Raw genomic sequence first — 20208 nt, forward strand, 5'->3', positions numbered from 1 at the left:
GCATGCCTAGAAAAACTAGTGGTTCTGAATGCTGCCAACTTAACGCCAGCGAAATGACAACACAGTAGCCCCCTGGTCAGCCACATACCAGATAAGTTGAGGATATTCCTGTGCCGGCTTCTTGCTTCTCTCCTGCAGCGTGGCTGCTGATGCCCAGAACATCAGACATTAATTTAACAATATCTTTGCTCTGGCACTCCACTAAGGGCTCCTAGCAGAATCATTAAGCTCTGCTGGATCGTTACACCCTCAGGCTGAATATGAACAACAGAGCCACATCACTAAAGCAAAGGCCTCATATGTGTTTTTCCCTGTAGTAGCACCATCTTTTTCTCACTGGGAAGTCTGATGCTTGGTAGCAAAGTCAAAACGGAGGACAGAAAATCATTTTTTACATACAAATAAGAAAACTATCGGTGCTACCGAAGGATCTGGCAGTGGTCATATAGAACCTACAACATTATAATAGACAGTGGTCATATAGAACCTACAACATTATAATAGACAGTGGTCATATAGAACCTACAACATTATAATAGACAGTGGTCATATAGAACCTACAACATTATAATAGACAGTGGTCATATAGAACCTACAAGAACCATATATAACCTACAACATTATAATAGACAGTGGTCATATAGAACCTACAACATTATAATAGACAGTGGTCATATAGAACCATTAATATAGAATTATTATAATAGACAGTGGTCATATAGAACCTACAACATTATAATAGACAGTGGTCATATAGAACCTACAACATTATAATAGACAGTGGTCATATAGAACCTACAACATTATAATAGACAGTGGTCATATAGAACCTACAACATTATAATAGACAGTGGTCATATAGAACCTACAACATTATAATAGACAGTGGTCATATAGAACCTACAACATTATAATAGACAGTGGTCATATAGAACCTACAACATTATAATAGACAGTGGTCATATAGAACCTACAACTAGACAACATTATGACAACATTATAATAGACAGTGGTCATTATAATAGAACAGTAATGGAGAACTGACAACAACATTATCGTTATAATAGACAGTAATGGAGTGGTCATATAGACTGACCTAGACAACAGTAATGGAGAATCGTTATAATAGACAACAGTAATGGAGAACTGACACGTTATAATAGACAACAGTAATGTAGAACTGAGAACATTATAATAGACAACATTATCGTTATAATAGACAGTAATGGAGTGGTCAGTATGGAGAACCTAGACAACATTATCATAGACAACAGAACTGATAACGTACAACATAATGGAGAACTGACAACATTATAATAGACAACAGTAATGGAGAACCGACAACATTATAATAGACAACAGTAATGGAGAACTGACAACATAATAATAGGGTTCTAGAACCTACAACATTATAATAGACAGTGGTCATATAGAACCTACAACCAGTGGTCATATAGGAACAGTGGTCTAGATCCTGCAACATTATAATAGACAACAGTAATGGAGAACCTACAACATTATAATAGACAGTGGTCATATAGAACCTACAACATTATAATAGACAGTGGTCATATAGAACCTACAACATTATAATAGACAACAGTAATGGAGAACCTACAACATAATAGACAGTGGTCATATAGAACCTACAACATAATAGACAGTGGTCATATAGAACCTACAACATTATAATAGACAATAGTAATATAGAACTGACAACATTATAATAGACAACAGTAATGTAGAACTGACAACATTATAGACAACAGTAATGTAGAACTGACAACATTATAGACAACAGTAATGTAGAACTGAGAACATTATAATAGACAACAGTGGAGGACAACATTATAATAGACAACAGGTAGAACTGAGAACATTATAATAGACAACAGTAATGGAGAACTGACAACATAATAGACAAAAGTAATGGAGAACTGACAACATTATAATAGACAACAGTAATGTAGAACTGACAACATTATAGACAACAGTAATGTAGAACTGACAACATTATAGACAACAGTAATGTAGAACTGAGAACATTATAATAGACAACAGTAATGGAGAACTGACAACATTATAATAGACAAAAGTAATGGAGAACTGACAACATTATAATAGACAACAGTAATGGAGAACTGACAACATTATAATAGACAACAGTAATGGAGAACTGACAACATTATAATAGACAACAGTAATGGAGAACTGACAACATTATAATAGACAAAAGTAATGGGACAACATTATAATAGACAACAGTAATGGAGAACTGACAACATTATAATAGACAACAGTAATGGAGAACTGACAACATTATAATAGACAACAGTGGAGGACAACATTATAATAGACAACAGTAATGGAGAACTGACAACATTATAATAGACAACAGTAATGGAGAACTGACAACATTATAATAGACAACAGTAATGGAGAACTGACAACATTATAATAGACAACAGTAATGGAGAACTGACAACATTATAATAGACAACAGTAATGGAGAACTGACAACATTATAATAGACAAAAGTAATGGAGAACTGACAACATTATAATAGACAACAGTAATGGAGAACTGACAACATTATAATAGACAACAGTAATGGAGAACTGACAACATTATAATAGACAACAGTAATGGAGAACTGACAACATTATAATAGACAACAGTAATGGAGAACTGACAACATTATAATAGACAACAGTAATGGAGAACTGACAACATTATAATAGACAACAGTAATTGACAACATTATAATAGACAACAGTAATGGAACTGACAACATTATAATAGACAAAAGTTGACAACATTATAATAGACAACAGTAATGGAGAACTGACAACATTATAATAGACAACAGTAATGGAGAACTGACAACATTATAATAGACAACAGTAATGGAGAACTGACAACATTATAATAGACAGCAGTAATGGAGAACTGACAACATTATAATAGACAGCAGTAATGGAGAACTGACAACATTATAATAGACAACAGTAATGGAGAACTGACAACATTATAATAGACAACAGTAATGGAGAACTGACAACATTATAATAGACAACAGTAATGGAGAACTGACAACATTATAATAGACAACAGTAATGTGACAACATTATAATAGACAACAGTAATGGAGAACTGACAACATTATAATAGACAGGTAATGGAGAATGACAACATTATAATAGACAACAGTGAGTGACAACATTATAATAGACAACAGTCTGGAGAACTGACAACATTATAATAGACAACAGTAATGGAACAACATTATAATAGACAACAGTAATGGAGAACTGACAACATTATAATAGACAACAGTAATGGAGAACTGACAACATTATAATAGACAACAGTAATGGAGAACTGACAACATTATAATAGGGGTTCTGCTTTGAGTGTATGCCCAGGAACCCCTGTCTGATCTATTTAAATGGGAGCTGTTGCGGTGGCACCGGTTAGATGCGGTGGCCCCGGTTAGATGAGGTGGCCCCGGTTAGATGAGGTGGCCCCGGTTAGATGAGGTGGCCCCGGTTAGATGCGGTGGCCCCTGTGCGGTGGCCCCGGTTAGATGAGGTGGCCCCGGTTAATTGAAGAATACAACGGGAAGTCATTCTTAATGATGGAGCAACTGTTAAATTCTGTGTTGGCACTATGGTGTGAATGTGAGATCATTAATCCAGATGATGTATAGTAGTCTCGTTACTCTTATGAATGACTAATTGAGACTTGTGTTCTTTTCCCACAGGCATGCTGGTGGTGAATGTGACCTGGAGGAACAAGAGCTACGTCGGCACCCTGTTGGACTGTACTCGACATGATTGGGCACCTCCCAGGTAAGCACGTCTTCATACATTATCACCCTGTTGGACTGTACTCGACATGATTGGGCACCTCCCAGGTAAGCACGTCTCCATACATTATCACCCTGTTGGACTGTACTCGACATGATTGGGCACCTCCCAGGTAAGCACGTCTTCATACATTATCACCCTGTTGGACTGTACTCGACATGATTGGGCACCTCCCAGGTAAGCACGTCTTCATACATTATCACCCTGTTGGACTGTACTCGACATGATTGGGATACATTATCACCTCCCAGATTGGGCAAGCACGTCTTCATACATTATCACCCTGTTGGACTGTACTCGACATGATTGGGCACCTCCCAGGTAAGCACGTCTTCATACATTATCACCCTGTTGGACTGTACTCGACATGATTGGGCACCTCCCAGGTAAGCACGTCTCCATACATTATCACCCTGTTGGACTGTACTCGACATGATTGGGCACCTCCCAGGTAAGCACGTCTCCATACATTATCACCCTGTTGGACTGTACTCGACATGATTGGGCACCTCCCAGGTAAGCACGTCTCCATACATTATCACCCTGTTGGACTGTACTCGATATGATTGGGCACCTCCCAGGTAAGCACGTCTTCATACATTATCACCCTGTTGGACTGTACTCGACATGATTGGGCACCTCCCAGGTAAGCACGTCTCCATACATTATCTCCACTGTTATTCCAGACGGTTCACGTTTTGGTACATTTTGTCTTTCATTAACTGGATTCAACTGAACATTTTGAAATAAGGTATTGACGTTAGGCTTCCGTATACGGAATTGTATTTGAAAAATGGTCGCTGGCCCGTAATCTTTACACAGTATCATAAGTCATGTAGTTAGTAGTGTTTGATGTCAAATAAGAGCATTACCAGGGACCATCAAACATCAGATACTCCATTTAAAAAAATAATTTACCCTTCCAGCACTCGGTTTCTCACCTTTCCTTGCATAAAGAGGGAACTCCGATATGAATCTACCAATCTGCCATCTATATCACGCTAGCTGTTATTAGTCCTCACCTCTGTCTCTAGGGGGCCAGCAGTGCTTGTCTATCCACTGTAGTCTTTTAACTTGGGCTCGGAGATACATTCTGCAAACTGCTGACGTCCCGAGAGGAAGTGATAGAAATAGAATCCTCCAACTAGCCAGATTGCCGGATCCAATTATTGAGCTAATAGCTTTTCCCAACACTGTATCACATTCTCCACTGTCGTGGTGGGACCACACCGCCTATCAGCAGCATTGTCTCAGCACTGGCTCATTTTCTCATGCTCTTTTTTTTCCTACACGAGATATCTTCATTCCTGGAGTCCCCATCTCATTTAACTACCGCAGAGAGTTTAGCTTACATTTTTTGATAGACCATACCACTCAAGCGCTGCACATCCACGGCCAACTTGAGTCACTCTCAAAACAGTGACAGACTGGCTTTCAGAATTGCATTGTAGCTGGGCTTACTGTGATAGTTTGATTGAAGGCTCTCAGCAAAGTAACAGCTCAACAAACTTTCAGGAAACCAAATCCGCAGGCTCTCCAGCTCCACGATGAGTAATAACTAATGAGTCTGAATTCCTCAATCTCCGAGGGCCTACGGATTTACTCTCATCCCCTGCTGCTGGTGAAATAGTTTGGAGTGATTGGAGGGGGAAGTTATGAGTCATCCCAGGCCCTGGTGTCTTTGTCACGGACTGTTAACCTTCACTGCTGGGATAATTACATTATTATCATAGAGACATGGGGGCCCAACTCTATTTTAGGGATGTGAATTATGCTACTTATGATTTACCAGGCAGGTAGGTACACTGCATGACCAAAAGTATGTGGACACCTGCTCGTCGAACATATCATTCCAAAATCATGGGCATTAAGAGTTGGTCCCCCCCGTTGCTGCTATAAAAGCTTTCCACTAGATGTTGGAACATTGCTGCGGGGACTTGCTTCCATTCAGCCACAAGCATTAGTGAAGTCTGGCACTGATGTTGGTCTGGCACTGATGTTGGGCGATTAGGCCTGGCTCGCAGTAGCATTCCAATTCATCCCAAAGGTGGTCGATGGGGTTAAGGTCAGGGCTCTGTGTAGGCCAGTCAAGTTCTTCCACACCAATCGACAAACCATTTCTGTATGGACCTTGCTTTGTGCACAGGAGCATTGTCATGCTGAAACAGAAAAGGGCCTTCCCCAAGCTGTCATTGTATGCTGTTGCTTTACAGTTGGCACTATGCATTGGGGCACAGGTAGCGTTCTCCTGGCATCCGCCAAACCCAGATTCGTCCGTTGGACTGCCAGATGGTGACGTGTTATTCATCACTCCAGAGAGCGCATTTCCATTGCTCCGGAGTCCAATGGCGGCAAGCTTTATACCACTCCAGCCGACGGTTGCCATTGCGCATGGTGATCTTAGGCTTGTGTGCAGCTGCTCGGCCATGGAAACCCATTTCATGAAGCTCCCGACGAACCGTACTTGTGCTGACGTTGCATCGAGGCAGTTTGGAACTTGTTAGCGAGTGTTGCAACAGAGGACAGATGATTTTTATGCACTTCAGCACTTGGCAGCCCTGTTCTGTGAACTTGTGTGGCCTACCAGTTCACGGCTTAGCCGTTGTTGCTTCTAAACTTTTCCACGTCACAATAACAGCACTTACAGTTGACCGGGCAGAAATTGGACGAACTGACTTGGTGGAAACGTGGCATCCCATGACGGTGCCACATTGATAGTCACTGAGCTCTTCGGTAAGGCCATTCTACTGACAATTTGTCTATGGAGATTGCATGCTTTCCTGAGATTGCATGGCTGTGTGCTCGATGTTACACACCTGTCAGCAACGGGTTTGGCGGAAATAGCCAAATCCACTAATTTGAAGGGGTTTCCACATACCTTTTGTGTGTATATAGTGTAGATGTTCACCCTCTTCCTTCTGCAACTAATGTTCACTCTTTATTTGGACAAAACGAAAGACAGAAAAGGAATTCCACCCCATAAGTTGTGTGTAAGGCTTGCTGATATACAGACCCAGTTTATTGCTGTCTTATGTAGAATTTCAGCAAATCATTAACCAGGTTTCCTACCAACCATTTCATGTGAATGAATTACCTGATGCATGAAAACAGTCACAGCTGGGCTGATGAAAACAGGATATGCCGATACAATTTTAAAAATGGTGACAGACTATTTGTTTGTTCGACATGGTGGGATCTTTTTGTGTCGGGGAAATTGATTATGTGAGAAATGGAGGTCGAAACGCCTTTTATGCGCAAATATTGATGTAATTAACCATCATATTGAAATAAACGTATGTTGTGTGGTCCTCCCACTATGACTCATGAAAGCATGCAGTTTATTAGTCTTATTCTGGTGACATGATGATCGATGCTTTGCTGCCATTTGACAAATACAAATAATATTGCTCTTCTCCATAATAATCTCATAATGCATGTAGCCTACCCACACTGTATCTGCCAGCTGTTGGGTAAAGTGCACGTGCCAAGATCAGAGTGGGCACCCCTGCTCTAAAACCAACAGGTTTTGTGACAAAATATATGTTTATGTGCACTGTCATCACACACAGCCTTTTATCCACAACAAGTTCATTTGATGGAAACCCATCTCTGGTGGAAAATGCACATATTGTGTTATGCAGATTGGATGGAAACTTAGCTATTCAGTGTCATTTGTATTCTGCCTACCTTTATCAGTCAACCTTTTTAAATGACGTTTGTTTTTGGCATGCGTAATGTAGGAATGCGTAATGTAATTTGCTAACGTCTACGTCCTCTTGTCTCCTCAGGTTCTGTGAGTCTCCCACCAGTGACTTGGAGATGAGGAATGGCCGGGGCCGGGGCAAGAGGATGAGGCCCAACAGCAACACACCCGTCAACGAGAACAGCAACTCGTCGGACAACAAGGGCAGCGGCACCAGCAAGACACGTGCCGCCAACAACAACAGTAAGGGCCGGCGGGGCAGCCAGACGTCGTCGGAGCGCCGCACGCCACCCAACAGCAACACAGAGGACGTCAAGGCCAGCCCCTCATCGGCCAGCAAGCGCAAGTCCAAACCTGCCTCAGACATGGAGCCCAACTCCAGCTCTGAGGACACCAAAGGCAACAAGCGCATGCGCACCAACTCCAACAGCGGAGGAGGAGGGGCGCTTCCCCCTGTCCTTCCCCCCATCCCCTCAATTAAAACTGAGCCCCAGCCCCCGACACTAGACCGCAACTGTCCCTCGCCGGTCCTCATCGACTGCCCGCACCCCGGCTGCAACAAGAAGTACAAGCACATCAACGGCCTCAAGTACCACCAGGCACGCGCACACAACGACGACGACGACATCAAGCTGGACCTGGATGGGGACAGTGAGTACGGGGAGGACTCCACGCTTCATCCCGAGCCGGGGAACTGCAACGGGGCCTCCAGTTCTCACAAAGGCTGCCTGTCTCCCGCACGGTCTGTCACCCCCAAAGGAAGGGGCTTTGACTGCCAGAGTCAGTCTCCTTCCCCGGGCAAGTTTGGTTCCAAACAGAGTAAAAAGAAAGGTGGCGACGCTGACCCTGAAGCAAGCGGCATACCGATGGAAGGCTGTGACGACGGACCCTGTCTCACAGACGAGGCCAGCAACGACGGCATGGAAAAGTCCAAGTCCCAGAAAAAGTCAAAGACCGACAAACTATCTCAGAAGAACATGAAGTCATCGTCCCGGCCTGTACCCCCAGGGAGCGTAGCTTCCCAGCAGCTCTACTCCCTACAGGCCGCTCTTTCCCTGCCGGGGGCAACCCCAATGCTTCTCTAGGGATCCCCCCTATGATACAGGGCATCCCCAAAAGCCCCCAGATGAAGGGCACCCAGCCCACCAAACCCCCCGCCGCGATGGGAGACCCTGCCGTGCTGAACCCTGCCGCGCTGAACCCTGCCGCGCTGAACCCTGCTTCCGGTGCCTCAAAAGAAAAGAAGAAGAAGGAGAAGAAGAAGAGAGACAGCAGGAAGGAGGCAGAGAGCCCCAAGCCTCTGGGGAAAGGGGTGAAACCAGAAGAGGGCAAGAGTCCCTACTCTGAGTCCTCAGAGCCAGGAAAAGGTGACGGGCTACTTAACGGCTCCTCGGACCCCCACCAGAGCCGTCTTGCCAGCATTAAGGCAGAGGCGGATAAGATCTACAGCTTCACCGACAACACCCCCAGTCTGTCCATAGGGGTGGCCAGCCGGATAGAGGGCTCGGGAATGCCTCAGCCACTCACGCCCCTCCACGTGGTCACCCAGAATGGTGGCGGAGCCGCCGACAACTCCTCGGTCAAGACCAACAGCCCGGCGTACTCGGACATCTCGGACGCAGGGGAGGACGGCGAGGGCAGACTTGTGGAGGGGGTGAAGGTCAAGGTGGAGGACCAAGGTATCAGAGAAGGAGCAAAGAAAGCCTTGTTTCCCAGCCAGGCGCCCAACAAGGAGTCTCCGTACTATGCCGGCTATGAGGCCTACTACTCGCCCAACTACACCTGCCCGAGCCCCGGTGCCGCCAACCCAGGCATGCCGCACACCGAAAGTCCGGCATTGAAAGTGAAGCGTGAAGACGAACAGGAGAATGTGGAAGACAAGGTCAAAGTGGAGCCTCACGAAGATCGCAAACCCGAGATGAACGCCTCCAGTCAACAACAACATCATCATCATCATCAACAACAACAGCAGCAGCAGCAGCAGTCAGTCATCCAACAGCGCTCCAACATGTACATGCAGCCTCTCTATTACAACCAGTACTCCTACGTTCCCCCGTACGCCTACCACCCGGACCAGGCCTACCACAACCACCTGCTCAACACCAACCCAGCCTACCGGCACCAGTACGAGGAGCGCCAGCGCCAGGTGATCTCTGAGCAGCACCGGGCGGCGGTGGCGGAGAAGAAGAGCTCTGACGCGGCGGCCATGAAGGAACGCGAGGCCTCCATGAAGGAGGAGTGGAAGCAGAAGGCCCTGGGGCCGCCCACTCTCTCCAAGGCCCCTGGAAAGACGGACAGTCTGGCCAACAAGACCCAACAGAACCAGGGTAAGACCAGAGACTCTCCATCCGAGCCCTCCAAGGCCTCCGCCACAGGCCTGAAAGGAGAGGTATCTAAGTCCCAGCAGGCCGAAGGGCTGAAGATGAAGCTGAGTGAAGGGGGGCACCATGGGAAGGAGGACTCCAAGCCAAGCCTAGACTCCAGAGCAGGGATAGAGCAAGCCATGTGGTACAGACAGGTAAAAAAAAAAAAAAAACGTGCCCTATTATTTTTCATACTTAGGTGTGTTCTTATATTCTATTATTTGTACATATTTTATTATGTTAATGATTGCAGTGTAATGTGGTGATTGATGCTCATTTTAGATCATGTTTGGATCACTTGTAGCCCTTCTAGAGTTGTGGAGTTGTTTTAGAGAGGTATCCCTGACTTAACTCATTCAACCATCTGTCTACCCCAAGCAGACCCAGATGGAGGACGAGCAGCAACAACCACCACCGCGGTGGAAAGACGAGAGAGACCGAGAGCGAGAGAGAGACCGCGACCGCAAAGGAAAGGACGACAGGCCCAACAGGCCCAAGGAGAGTGGCGGTCCGAAAGAGGAGGATGGCGCTGGTCTAAAAGAGGGCACAGACCCCAGAACGTCTTCTGCTGAGGACCAACGGGCCATGGGCAAAGACCCTCGCACCAATGCCCACATGCAGTTCTCCTCAGCCCTGGCGCAGCACCAGGGTTACATGCCCTATATGCATGGTTACCCTTATGGGCAGGGCTATGACCCCAGCCACCCCGGGTACAGAGGCATGCCCACAGTCATGATGCAGAATTACCCAGGTAACCACACCAGCTCAACTATTGGTATAGAAAGGAACCACTTGGGTGAATGCGCATTTGCCCAAAAAATCTTTATACAAGTGTTTTGATATTAAGCCATGAATCAAATGAACACAATGACCTGTCCCCCATGTTAGGTTCCCCCTACCTGCCTGCGGGCTATCCGTTCTCTCCTTATGGCGGCAAGATGGCTGGCGGTGAGGAGGAGGCGAGGGGAGGCGACAAGTCGCGCGCCAGCCCCACGGTGAGCGGCAAGGCAGCTTCGGTGGACTCCAAGGCCCTGGACATCCTGCAGCAGCACGCCAGCCAGTACAAGAGCAAGTCCCCCACGGTGGGCGACAAGCCGTCCCATGAGAGGGACAGGGGAGAGAGGAGCGGCGGGGAGAGGGAACGAGAGAGGGACATGGAGCGGCCACGCTCCTCGCCCTCCCAGCGCATCATGCCCTCCCATCACCACCTGGGATACCCGCTGCTCTCGGGCCAGTATGATCTGTCCTACACTACAGGTCAGTCGCAGCCAATCACCACTTTTACTATTATGACTGACAAGGCTTTCGGAAACTCTTACTGATACACAACTGACGCACCCTCCCCGACTGACGCACCCTCCCCGACTGACGCACCCTCCCCGACTGACGCACCCTCCCCGACTGATGCACATACATTTTCCGCCTCGCACAGGTCTCTCGTCATCAGCTATTGTTGCCAGTCAGCAAGCCGCAGCCCCCTCCCTCTACCCCCCGGCGCGGAGATGAAAACGGTAAGGCCCCTAGTCAGACAGACTGACAGGCACACAAACAGAATAAAATGGATCTTAAAGAGAAAAATACATTAGCAGACATAGAGCGCAGTTCAATAACCAAATGGACGGTATCACACCAAATACTTGGTATTGTGTACACACTAACCAAACTGTGTCATAGACGATACCAATGGAGACAGATAGTCTTACTGGGGTCTGACACATACAACCACAATGACTAAATACTTTACAATTTACATACTTTTAAAACATGAGTGTGTGTGTGTCTCTATCAGTTACACATACACGTCAGTACATACACACAACAAGTAGGTCACGCCAATGGGAGTATCACGGTCTCTTTAGCCAGACAAATAGATACTGGGGTCAGATGTGGCTGTATGGACAGAGAGCATGGTGGGAAAAGATGTAGACCTGCAGTACTTTGACAACCTGTAGCTTCTATGCCTCATTACATATGAGAAATGATGCTTTACTTTACAATCGCACTGACTTAGTACTACTGGCCTGTGCAACAGTCTGATACACAGCTCCCCGGGAAAAGACTTGGTACTACTGTACTGTACAACAGTCTGATACACAGCTCCCTGGGAAAAGACTTGGTACTACTGTACTGTACAACAGTCTGATACACAGCTCCCCGGGAAAAGACTTGGTACTACTGTACTGTACAACAGTCTGATACACAGCTCCCTGGGAAAAGACTTGGTACTACTGGCCTGTGCAACAGTCTGATACACAGCTCCCCGGGAAAAGACTTGGTACTACTGTACTGTACAACAGTCTGATACACAGCTCCCGGGAAAAGACTTGGTACTACTGTACTGTACAACAGTCTGATACACAGCTCCCTGGGAAAAGACTTGGTACTACTGTACTGTACAACAGTCTGATACACAGCTCCCCGGGAAAAGACTTGGTACTACTGTACTGTACAACAGTCTGATACACAGCTCCCTGGGAAAAAAGACTTACTGTACTACTGTACTACTGTACTGTACAACAGTCTGATACACAGCTCCCTGGGAAAAGACTTAGTACTACTGTACTTACTGTACAACAGTCTGATACACAGCTCCCTGGGAAAAGACTTGGTACTACTGTACTGTACAACAGTCTGATACACAGCTCCCTGGGAAAAGACTTAGTACTACTGTACTGTACAACAGTCTGATACACAGCTCCCCGGGAAAAGACTTGGTACTACTGTACTGTACAACAGTCTGATACACAGCTCCCTGGGAAAAGACTTAGTACTACTGTACTGTACAACAGTCTGATACACAGCTCCCTGGGAAAAGACTTAGTACTACTGTACTGTACAACAGTCTGATACACAGCTCCCTGGGAAAAGACTTGGTACTACTGTACTGTACAACAGTCTGATACACAGCTCCCTGGGAAAAGACTTGGTACTACTGTACTGTACAACAGTCTGATACACAGCTCCCTGGGAAAAGACTTAGTACTACTGTACTGTACAACAGTCTGATACACAGCTCCCTGGGAAAAGACTTGGTACTACTGTACTGTACAACAGTCTGATACACAGCTCCCTGGGAAAAGACTTAGTACTACTGTACTGTACAACAGTCTGATACACAGCTCCCCGGGAAAAGACTTGGTACTACTGTACTGTACAACAGTCTGATACACAGCTCCCTGGGAAAAGACTTGGTACTACTGTGTACTGTACAACAGTCTGATACACAGCTCCCTGGGAAAAGACTTGGTACTACTGTACTGTACAACAGTCTGATACACAGCTCCCTGGGAAAAGACTTAGTACTACTGTACTGTACAACAGTCTGATACACAGCTCTCTGGGAAAAGACTTGGTACTACTGTACTGTACAACAGTCTGATACACAGCTCCCTGGGAAAAGACTTAGTACTACTGTACTGTACAACAGTCTGATGCACAGCTCCCCGGGAAAAGACTTAGTACTACTGTACTGTACAACAGTCTGATACACAGCTCCCCGGGAAAAGACTTAGTACTACTGTACTGTACAACAGTCTGATACACAGCTCCCTGGGAAAAGACTTAGTACTACTGTACTGTACAACAGTCTGATACACAGCTCCCTGGGAAAAGACTTAGTACTACTGTACTTACTGTACAACAGTCTGATACACAGCTCTCTGGGAAAAGACTTGGTACTACTGTACTGTACAACAGTCTGATACACAGCTCCCTGGGAAAAGACTTGGTACTACTGTACTGTAGTCTGATACACAGCTCCCTGGGAAAAGACAGTCTGACTGTACACAGATACACAGCTCCCTGGGAAAAGACTTAGTACTACTGTACTTACTGTACAACAGTCTGATACACAGCTCCCTGGGAAAAGACTTGGTACTACTGTACTGTACAACAGTCTGATACACAGCTCCCTGGGAAAAGACTTGGTACTACTGTACTGTACAACAGTCTGATACACAGCTCCCTGGGAAAAGACTTAGTACTACTGTACTTACTGTACAACAGTCTGATACACAGCTCTCTGGGAAAAGACTTGGTACTACTGTACTGTACAACAGTCTGATACACAGCTCCCTGGGAAAAGACTTGGTACTACTGTACAGTACAACAGTCTGATACACAGCTCCCTGGGAAAAGACTTAGTACTACTGTACTGTACAACAGTCTGATACACAGCTCCCTGGGAAAAGACTTAGTACTACTGTACTTACTGTACAACAGTCTGATACACAGCTCCATGGTAAAAGACTTAGTACTACTGTACTGTACAACAGTCTGATACACAGCTCTCTGGGAAAAGACTTAGTACTACTGTACTTACTGTACAACAGTCTGATACACAGCTCCCTGGGAAAACACTTAGTACTACTGTACTTACTGTACAACAGTCTGATACACAGCTCTCTGGGAAAAGACTTGGTACTACTGTACAACAGTCTGATACACAGCTCCCTGGGAAAAGACTTGGTACTACTGTACAGTACAACAGTCTGATACACAGCTCCCTGGGAAAAGACTTAGTACTACTGTACTGTACAACAGTCTGATACACAGCTCCCTGGGAAAAGACTTAGTACTACTGTACTTACTGTACAACAGTCTGATACACAGCTCTCTGGGAAAAGACTTGGTACTACTGTACTGTACAACAGTCTGATACACAGCTCCCCGGGAAAAGACTTGGTACTACTGTACAGTACAACAGTCTGATACACAGCTCCCTGGGAAAAGACTTAGTACTACTGTACAACAGTCTGATACACAGCTCCCTGGGAAAAGACTTAGTACTACTGTACTTACTGTACAACAGTCTGATACACAGCTCCCTGGGAAAAGACTTGGTACTACTGTACTGTACAACAGTCTGATACACAGCTCCCTGGGAAAAGACTTAGTACTACTGTACTGTACAACAGTCTGATACACAGCTCCCTGGGAAAAGACTTAGTACTACTGTACTTACTGTACAACAGTCTGATACACAGCTCCCTGGGAAAAGACTTGGTACTACTGTACTGTACAACAGTCTGATACACAGCTCCCTGGGAAAAGACTTGGTACTACTGTACTGTACAACAGTCTGATACACAGCTCTCTGGGAAAAGACTTAGTACTACTGTACTTACTGTACAACAGTCTGATACACAGCTCTCTGGGAAAAGACTTGGTACTACTGTACTGTACAACAGTCTGATACACAGCTCCCTGGGAAAAGACTTGGTACTACTGTACAGTACAACAGTCTGATACACAGCTCCCTGGGAAAAGACTTGGTACTACTGTACAACAGTCTGATACACAGCTCCCTGGGAAAAGACTTAGTACTACTGTACTGTACAACAGTCTGATACACAGCTCCCTGGGAAAAGACTTAGTACTACTGTACTTACTGTACAACAGTCTGATACACAGCTCCATGGTAAAAGACTTAGTACTACTGTACTGTACAACAGTCTGATACACAGCTCTCTGGGAAAAGATTTAGTACTACTGTACTTACTGTACAACAGTCTGATACACAGCTCTCTGGGAAAAGACTTGGTACTACTGTACTGTACAACAGTCTGATACACAGCTCCCTGGGAAAAGACTTGGTACTACTGTACAGTACAACAGTCTGATACACAGCTCCCTGGGAAAAGACTTGGTACTACTGTACAACAGTCTGATACACAGCTCCCTGGGAAAAGACTTAGTACTACTGTACTGTACAACAGTCTGATACACAGCTCCCTGGGAAAAGACTTAGTACTACTGTACTTACTGTACAACAGTCTGATACACAGCTCCCTGGGAAAAGACTTGTACAACAGTCTGATACACAGCTCCCTGGGAAAAGACTTAGTACTACTGTACAACAGTCTGATACACAGCTCCCTGGGAAAAAAAGACTTACACAGCTCCCTGGGAAAAGACTTAGTACTACTGTACTGTACTGTACAACAGTCTGATACACAGCTCCCTGGGAAAAGACTTACTGTACTACTGTACAACAGTCTGATACACAGCTCCCTGGGAAAAGACTTAGTACTACTGTACTTGTACAACAGTCTGATACACAGCTCCCCCTGGGAAAAGACTTGGGAAAAGACTTGGTACTACTGTACTGTACTGTACTGTACAACAGTCTGATACACAGCTCCCTGGGAAAAGACTTGGTACTACTGTACAGTACAACAGTCTGATACACAGCTCCCTGGGAAAAGACTTAGTACTACTGTACTGTACAACAGTCTGATACACAGCTCCCTGGGAAAAGACTTGGTACTACTGTACAACAGTCTGATACACAGCTCCCTGGGAAAAGACTTGGTACTACTGTACAACAGTCTGATACACAGCTCCCTGGGAAAAGACTTAGTACTACTGTACAACAGTCTGATACACAGCTCCCTGGGAAAAGACTTAGTACTACTGTACAACAGTCTGATACACAGCTCCCTGGGAAAAGACTTGGTACTACTACTGTACAACAGTCTGATACACAGCTCCCTGGGAAAAGACTTAGTACTACTGTACTGTACAACAGTCTGATACACAGCTCCCTGGGAAAAGACTTAGTTACTGTACTACTGTACAACAGTCTGATACACAGCTCCCTGGGAAAAGACTTGGTACTACTGTACAACAGTCTGATACACAGCTCCCTGGGAAAAGACTTGGTACTACTGTACTGTACAACAGTCTGATACACAGCTCTGGGAAAAGACTTAGTACTACTGTACTACTGTACAACAGTCTGATACACAGCTCCCTGGGAAAAGACTTGGTACTACTGTACTGTACAACAGTCTGATACACAGCTCCCTGGGAAAAGACTTGGTACTACTGTACAACAGTCTGATACACAGCTCCCTGGGAAAAGACTTGGTACTACTGTACAACAGTCTGATACACAGCTCCCTGGGAAAAGACTTAGTACTACTGTACAACAGTCTGATACACAGCTCCCTGGGAAAAGACTTGGTACTACTGTACAACAGTCTGATACACAGCTCCATGGAAAAGACTTAGTACTGTACTGTACAACAGTCTGATACACAGCTCCCTGGGAAAAGACTACTACTGTACTACTGTACAACAGTCTGATACACAGCTCCCTGGGAAAACACTTAGTACTACTGTACTTACTGTACAACAGTCTGATACACAGCTCTCTGGGAAAAGACTTGGTACTACTGTACAACAGTCTGATACACAGCTCCCCGGGAAAAGACTTGGTACTACTGTACAGTACAACAGTCGGATACACAGCTCCCTGGGAAAAGACTTGGTACTACTGTACAGTACAACAGTCTGATACACAGCTCCCTGGGAAAAGACTTAGTACTACTGTACTGTACAACAGTCTGATACACAGCTCCCTGGGAAAAGACTTCAACAAAGGCTCGACTGTGCTAGCGAGCAGCCGCAACAGCTCTTATGCCTTCAGTTCAGTTGTTCGTCCTAAGCAGGTAGAATCACAGTAGTGATACTGTAATAGAGACAGCGTAATCACAGGCTGCCCTGACCTCTAGTGGCTGACCTCTGCCTTGTTTCTGGATGTGGAATACCTTATCTAGAGTCTTCTGTTGGATTTGCTTCCTCAGCTTGGTATTCAAGTGTAAAATGTCACTCACATAGACGTCACAGTGGTCAAAACGGCTGCATTTAAATGTTTTTGCCATTTTTACATTTTGAGGTAATATTGTAATTTACAATAGTAGTGATACTAGTCATTATATTGGGTAATCTATGTGTCATTAGATTGGGTAATCTACGTGTCGTCAGATTGGGTAATCTACGTGTCGTCAGATTGGGTAATCTACGTGTCGTCAGATTGGGTAATCTACGTGTCGTCAGATTGGGTAATCTACGTGTCGTCATTAGATTGGGTAATCTACGTGTCGTCATCAGATTGGGTAATCTACGTGTCGTCATCAGATTGGGTAATCTACGTGTCGTCATCAGATTGGGTAATCTACGTGTCGTCATCAGATTGGGTAATCTACGTGTCGTCATCAGATTGGGTAATCTACGTGTCGTCATCAGATTGGGTAATCTACGTGTCGTCATCAGATTGGGTAATCTACGTGTCGTCATCAGATTGGGTAATCTACGTGTCGTCATCAGATTGGGTAATCTACGTGTCGTCATTAGATTGGGTAATCTACGTGTCGTCATTAGATTGGGTAATCTACGTGTCGTCATTGGATTGGGTAATCTACGTGTCGTCATTGGATTGGGTAATCTACGTGTCGTCATTGGATTGGGTAATCTACGTGTCGTCATTGGATTGGGTAATCTACGTGTCGTCATTGGATTGGGTAATCTACGTGTCGTCATTGGATTGGGTAATCTACGTGTCGTCATTGGATTGGGTAATCTACGTGTCGTCATTGGATTGGGTAATCTACGTGTCGTCATTGGATTGGGTAATCTACGTGTCGTCATTGGATTGGGTAATCTACGTGTCGTCATTGGATTGGGTAATCTACGTGTCGTCATTGGATTGGGTAATCTACGTGTCGTCATTGGATTGGGTAATCTACGTGTCGTCATTGGATTGGGTAATCTACGTGTCGTCATTGGATTGGGTAATCTACGTGTCGTCATTGGATTGGGTAATCTACGTGTCGTCATTGGATTGGGTAATCTACGTGTCGTCATCGGATTGGGTAATCTACGTGTCGTCATCGGATTGGGTAATCTACGTGTCGTCATCGGATTGGGTAATCTACGTGTCGTCATCGGATTGGGTAATCTACGTGTCGTCATCGGATTGGGTAATCTACGTGTCGTCATCGGATTGGGTAATCTACGTGTCGTCATCGGATTGGGTAATCTACGTGTCGTCATTGGATTGGGTAATCTACGTGTCGTCATTGGATTGGGTAATCTACGTGTCGTCATTAGATTGGGTAATCTACGTGTCGTCATTAGATTGGGTAATCTACGTGTCGTCATTAGATTGGGTAATCTACGTGTCTTGAACATAGTTTTGAACTTGAATTTAGCCAACCATTTTCTGTTTTGTGTCATTTCCACAGGGAGACGTGACCGACACCTCGCCACCCTGCAAAGATTCATGTGACTGGCTCACATGAGGAAGCCCTGGGCTCCGAGTCCATTTTAGACATCAGTTGAATGGTGTTTCTATATTTGTAGTTCTCTGCCTGAATGTCCGGCAGATTATTTTTTTTCTTCTCCTAGCAGCATCTTTTTCCCTCGTTTCCCTCCTGCCCCACCGTGGACTGGGACTGACCTCATCCAAGGTTCAAAGCCATCACTGTCTGCCCATGTGCACACCTCCGCTGATATCTATTGGTCTTTGCACTGTTGATGAACGAACACATGCAAAAATAGACCAATTGACTGCCTGAAAAGCTGAAAAGGGTTTCTGACTGCATAGTTTTTTTTAGTCCCTTGCAGAACGGGGCTGGGTTGCTGGGGGGGGGTGATGGGGGAGGGGTCAAACTAAAATAAAGACTGACAAAACTAAACAAGTGAATCATGTTGAAATGTTTGAACTTGCTGTTGTTGACCTGTTGTACCCAGTGTGCCAGTATATCCTGACAATTATCATTAGTAGGTGTACTGTGTGGTGAAAGGACGCTTGAGGAGAGAGGCTCAACCTCCTCAGACTTATATAGGCGTTGAAGGGTTTGTTTTCTCGTCCCTCAACCAGCCATTTGCTCGCTAAACACCTCTTGGTTCACTTTTCAGGGATAGACATAATTATTGTGTGAAGGGAACACATTCACCTCAATACAGTTCATGTTTTGTGTTTTCTTGACATTTGCATTGTTCATTTCACGGCATGAGTGACTTTTCTTTCAGTTAACTTGATTCCTCCCCACTTCCCAATCCATCCTTTAATGTGTTTTTGATACGCCAGTCTCACTTCACCCTTTCCATACACTGAATCAACCAAATCACACACATACCGTGGCTCACTCTGATCAATATTGCACTGACTGATGGACAGTTGTAACCATGATTTCTGTTCAGAAGTGTAGAGCTGTTTGTTACCTCAGAACACTGGGGATCATCTACTGAAGAGGTCGGCCATTTTCACCTGTCAGCCTACAGTACCTTACTGGTCCTTCAATCGGCACAGCAAATGGACCAGCTCGTTATCCTGTCAATTTCCATGGAGGAAGAATCAAACAACTGATTGCAGAGGATGAGGAAGGATGCACAATGTAAAGTCCAGGCATAACCAGGGAGGAGCAATGCCTGGCTAGACAACACACAACCAACCACGCACATCTAGCTCAGAGCGACCCCATCC

General features: G+C 45.2%; 1 protein-coding gene across 1 annotated transcript in view; it reads left to right on the plus strand.

The window, feature by feature from the left end:
* Nucleotides 1-19710, plus strand: part of LOC118375667 (zinc finger protein 609) — a 99732-nt gene extending 80022 nt beyond the window's left edge. The window contains 7 exon segments of the mRNA XM_052509238.1: nt 3764-3851; nt 7658-8619; nt 8622-10090; nt 10314-10686; nt 10824-11192; nt 11368-11446; nt 18965-19710. Coding sequence (XP_052365198.1) covers nt 3764-3851; nt 7658-8619; nt 8622-10090; nt 10314-10686; nt 10824-11192; nt 11368-11441 — 3335 coding nt within the window. The 3' untranslated portion in view covers nt 11442-11446; nt 18965-19710.
* The last annotated feature ends 498 nt before the right edge of the window (nt 19711-20208 follow it).

The sequence above is a fragment of the Oncorhynchus keta genome, unplaced genomic scaffold, assembly GCF_023373465.1.
Source record: "Oncorhynchus keta strain PuntledgeMale-10-30-2019 unplaced genomic scaffold, Oket_V2 Un_contig_4255_pilon_pilon, whole genome shotgun sequence".
Classification (NCBI taxonomy): Eukaryota; Metazoa; Chordata; class Actinopteri; order Salmoniformes; family Salmonidae; genus Oncorhynchus; species Oncorhynchus keta.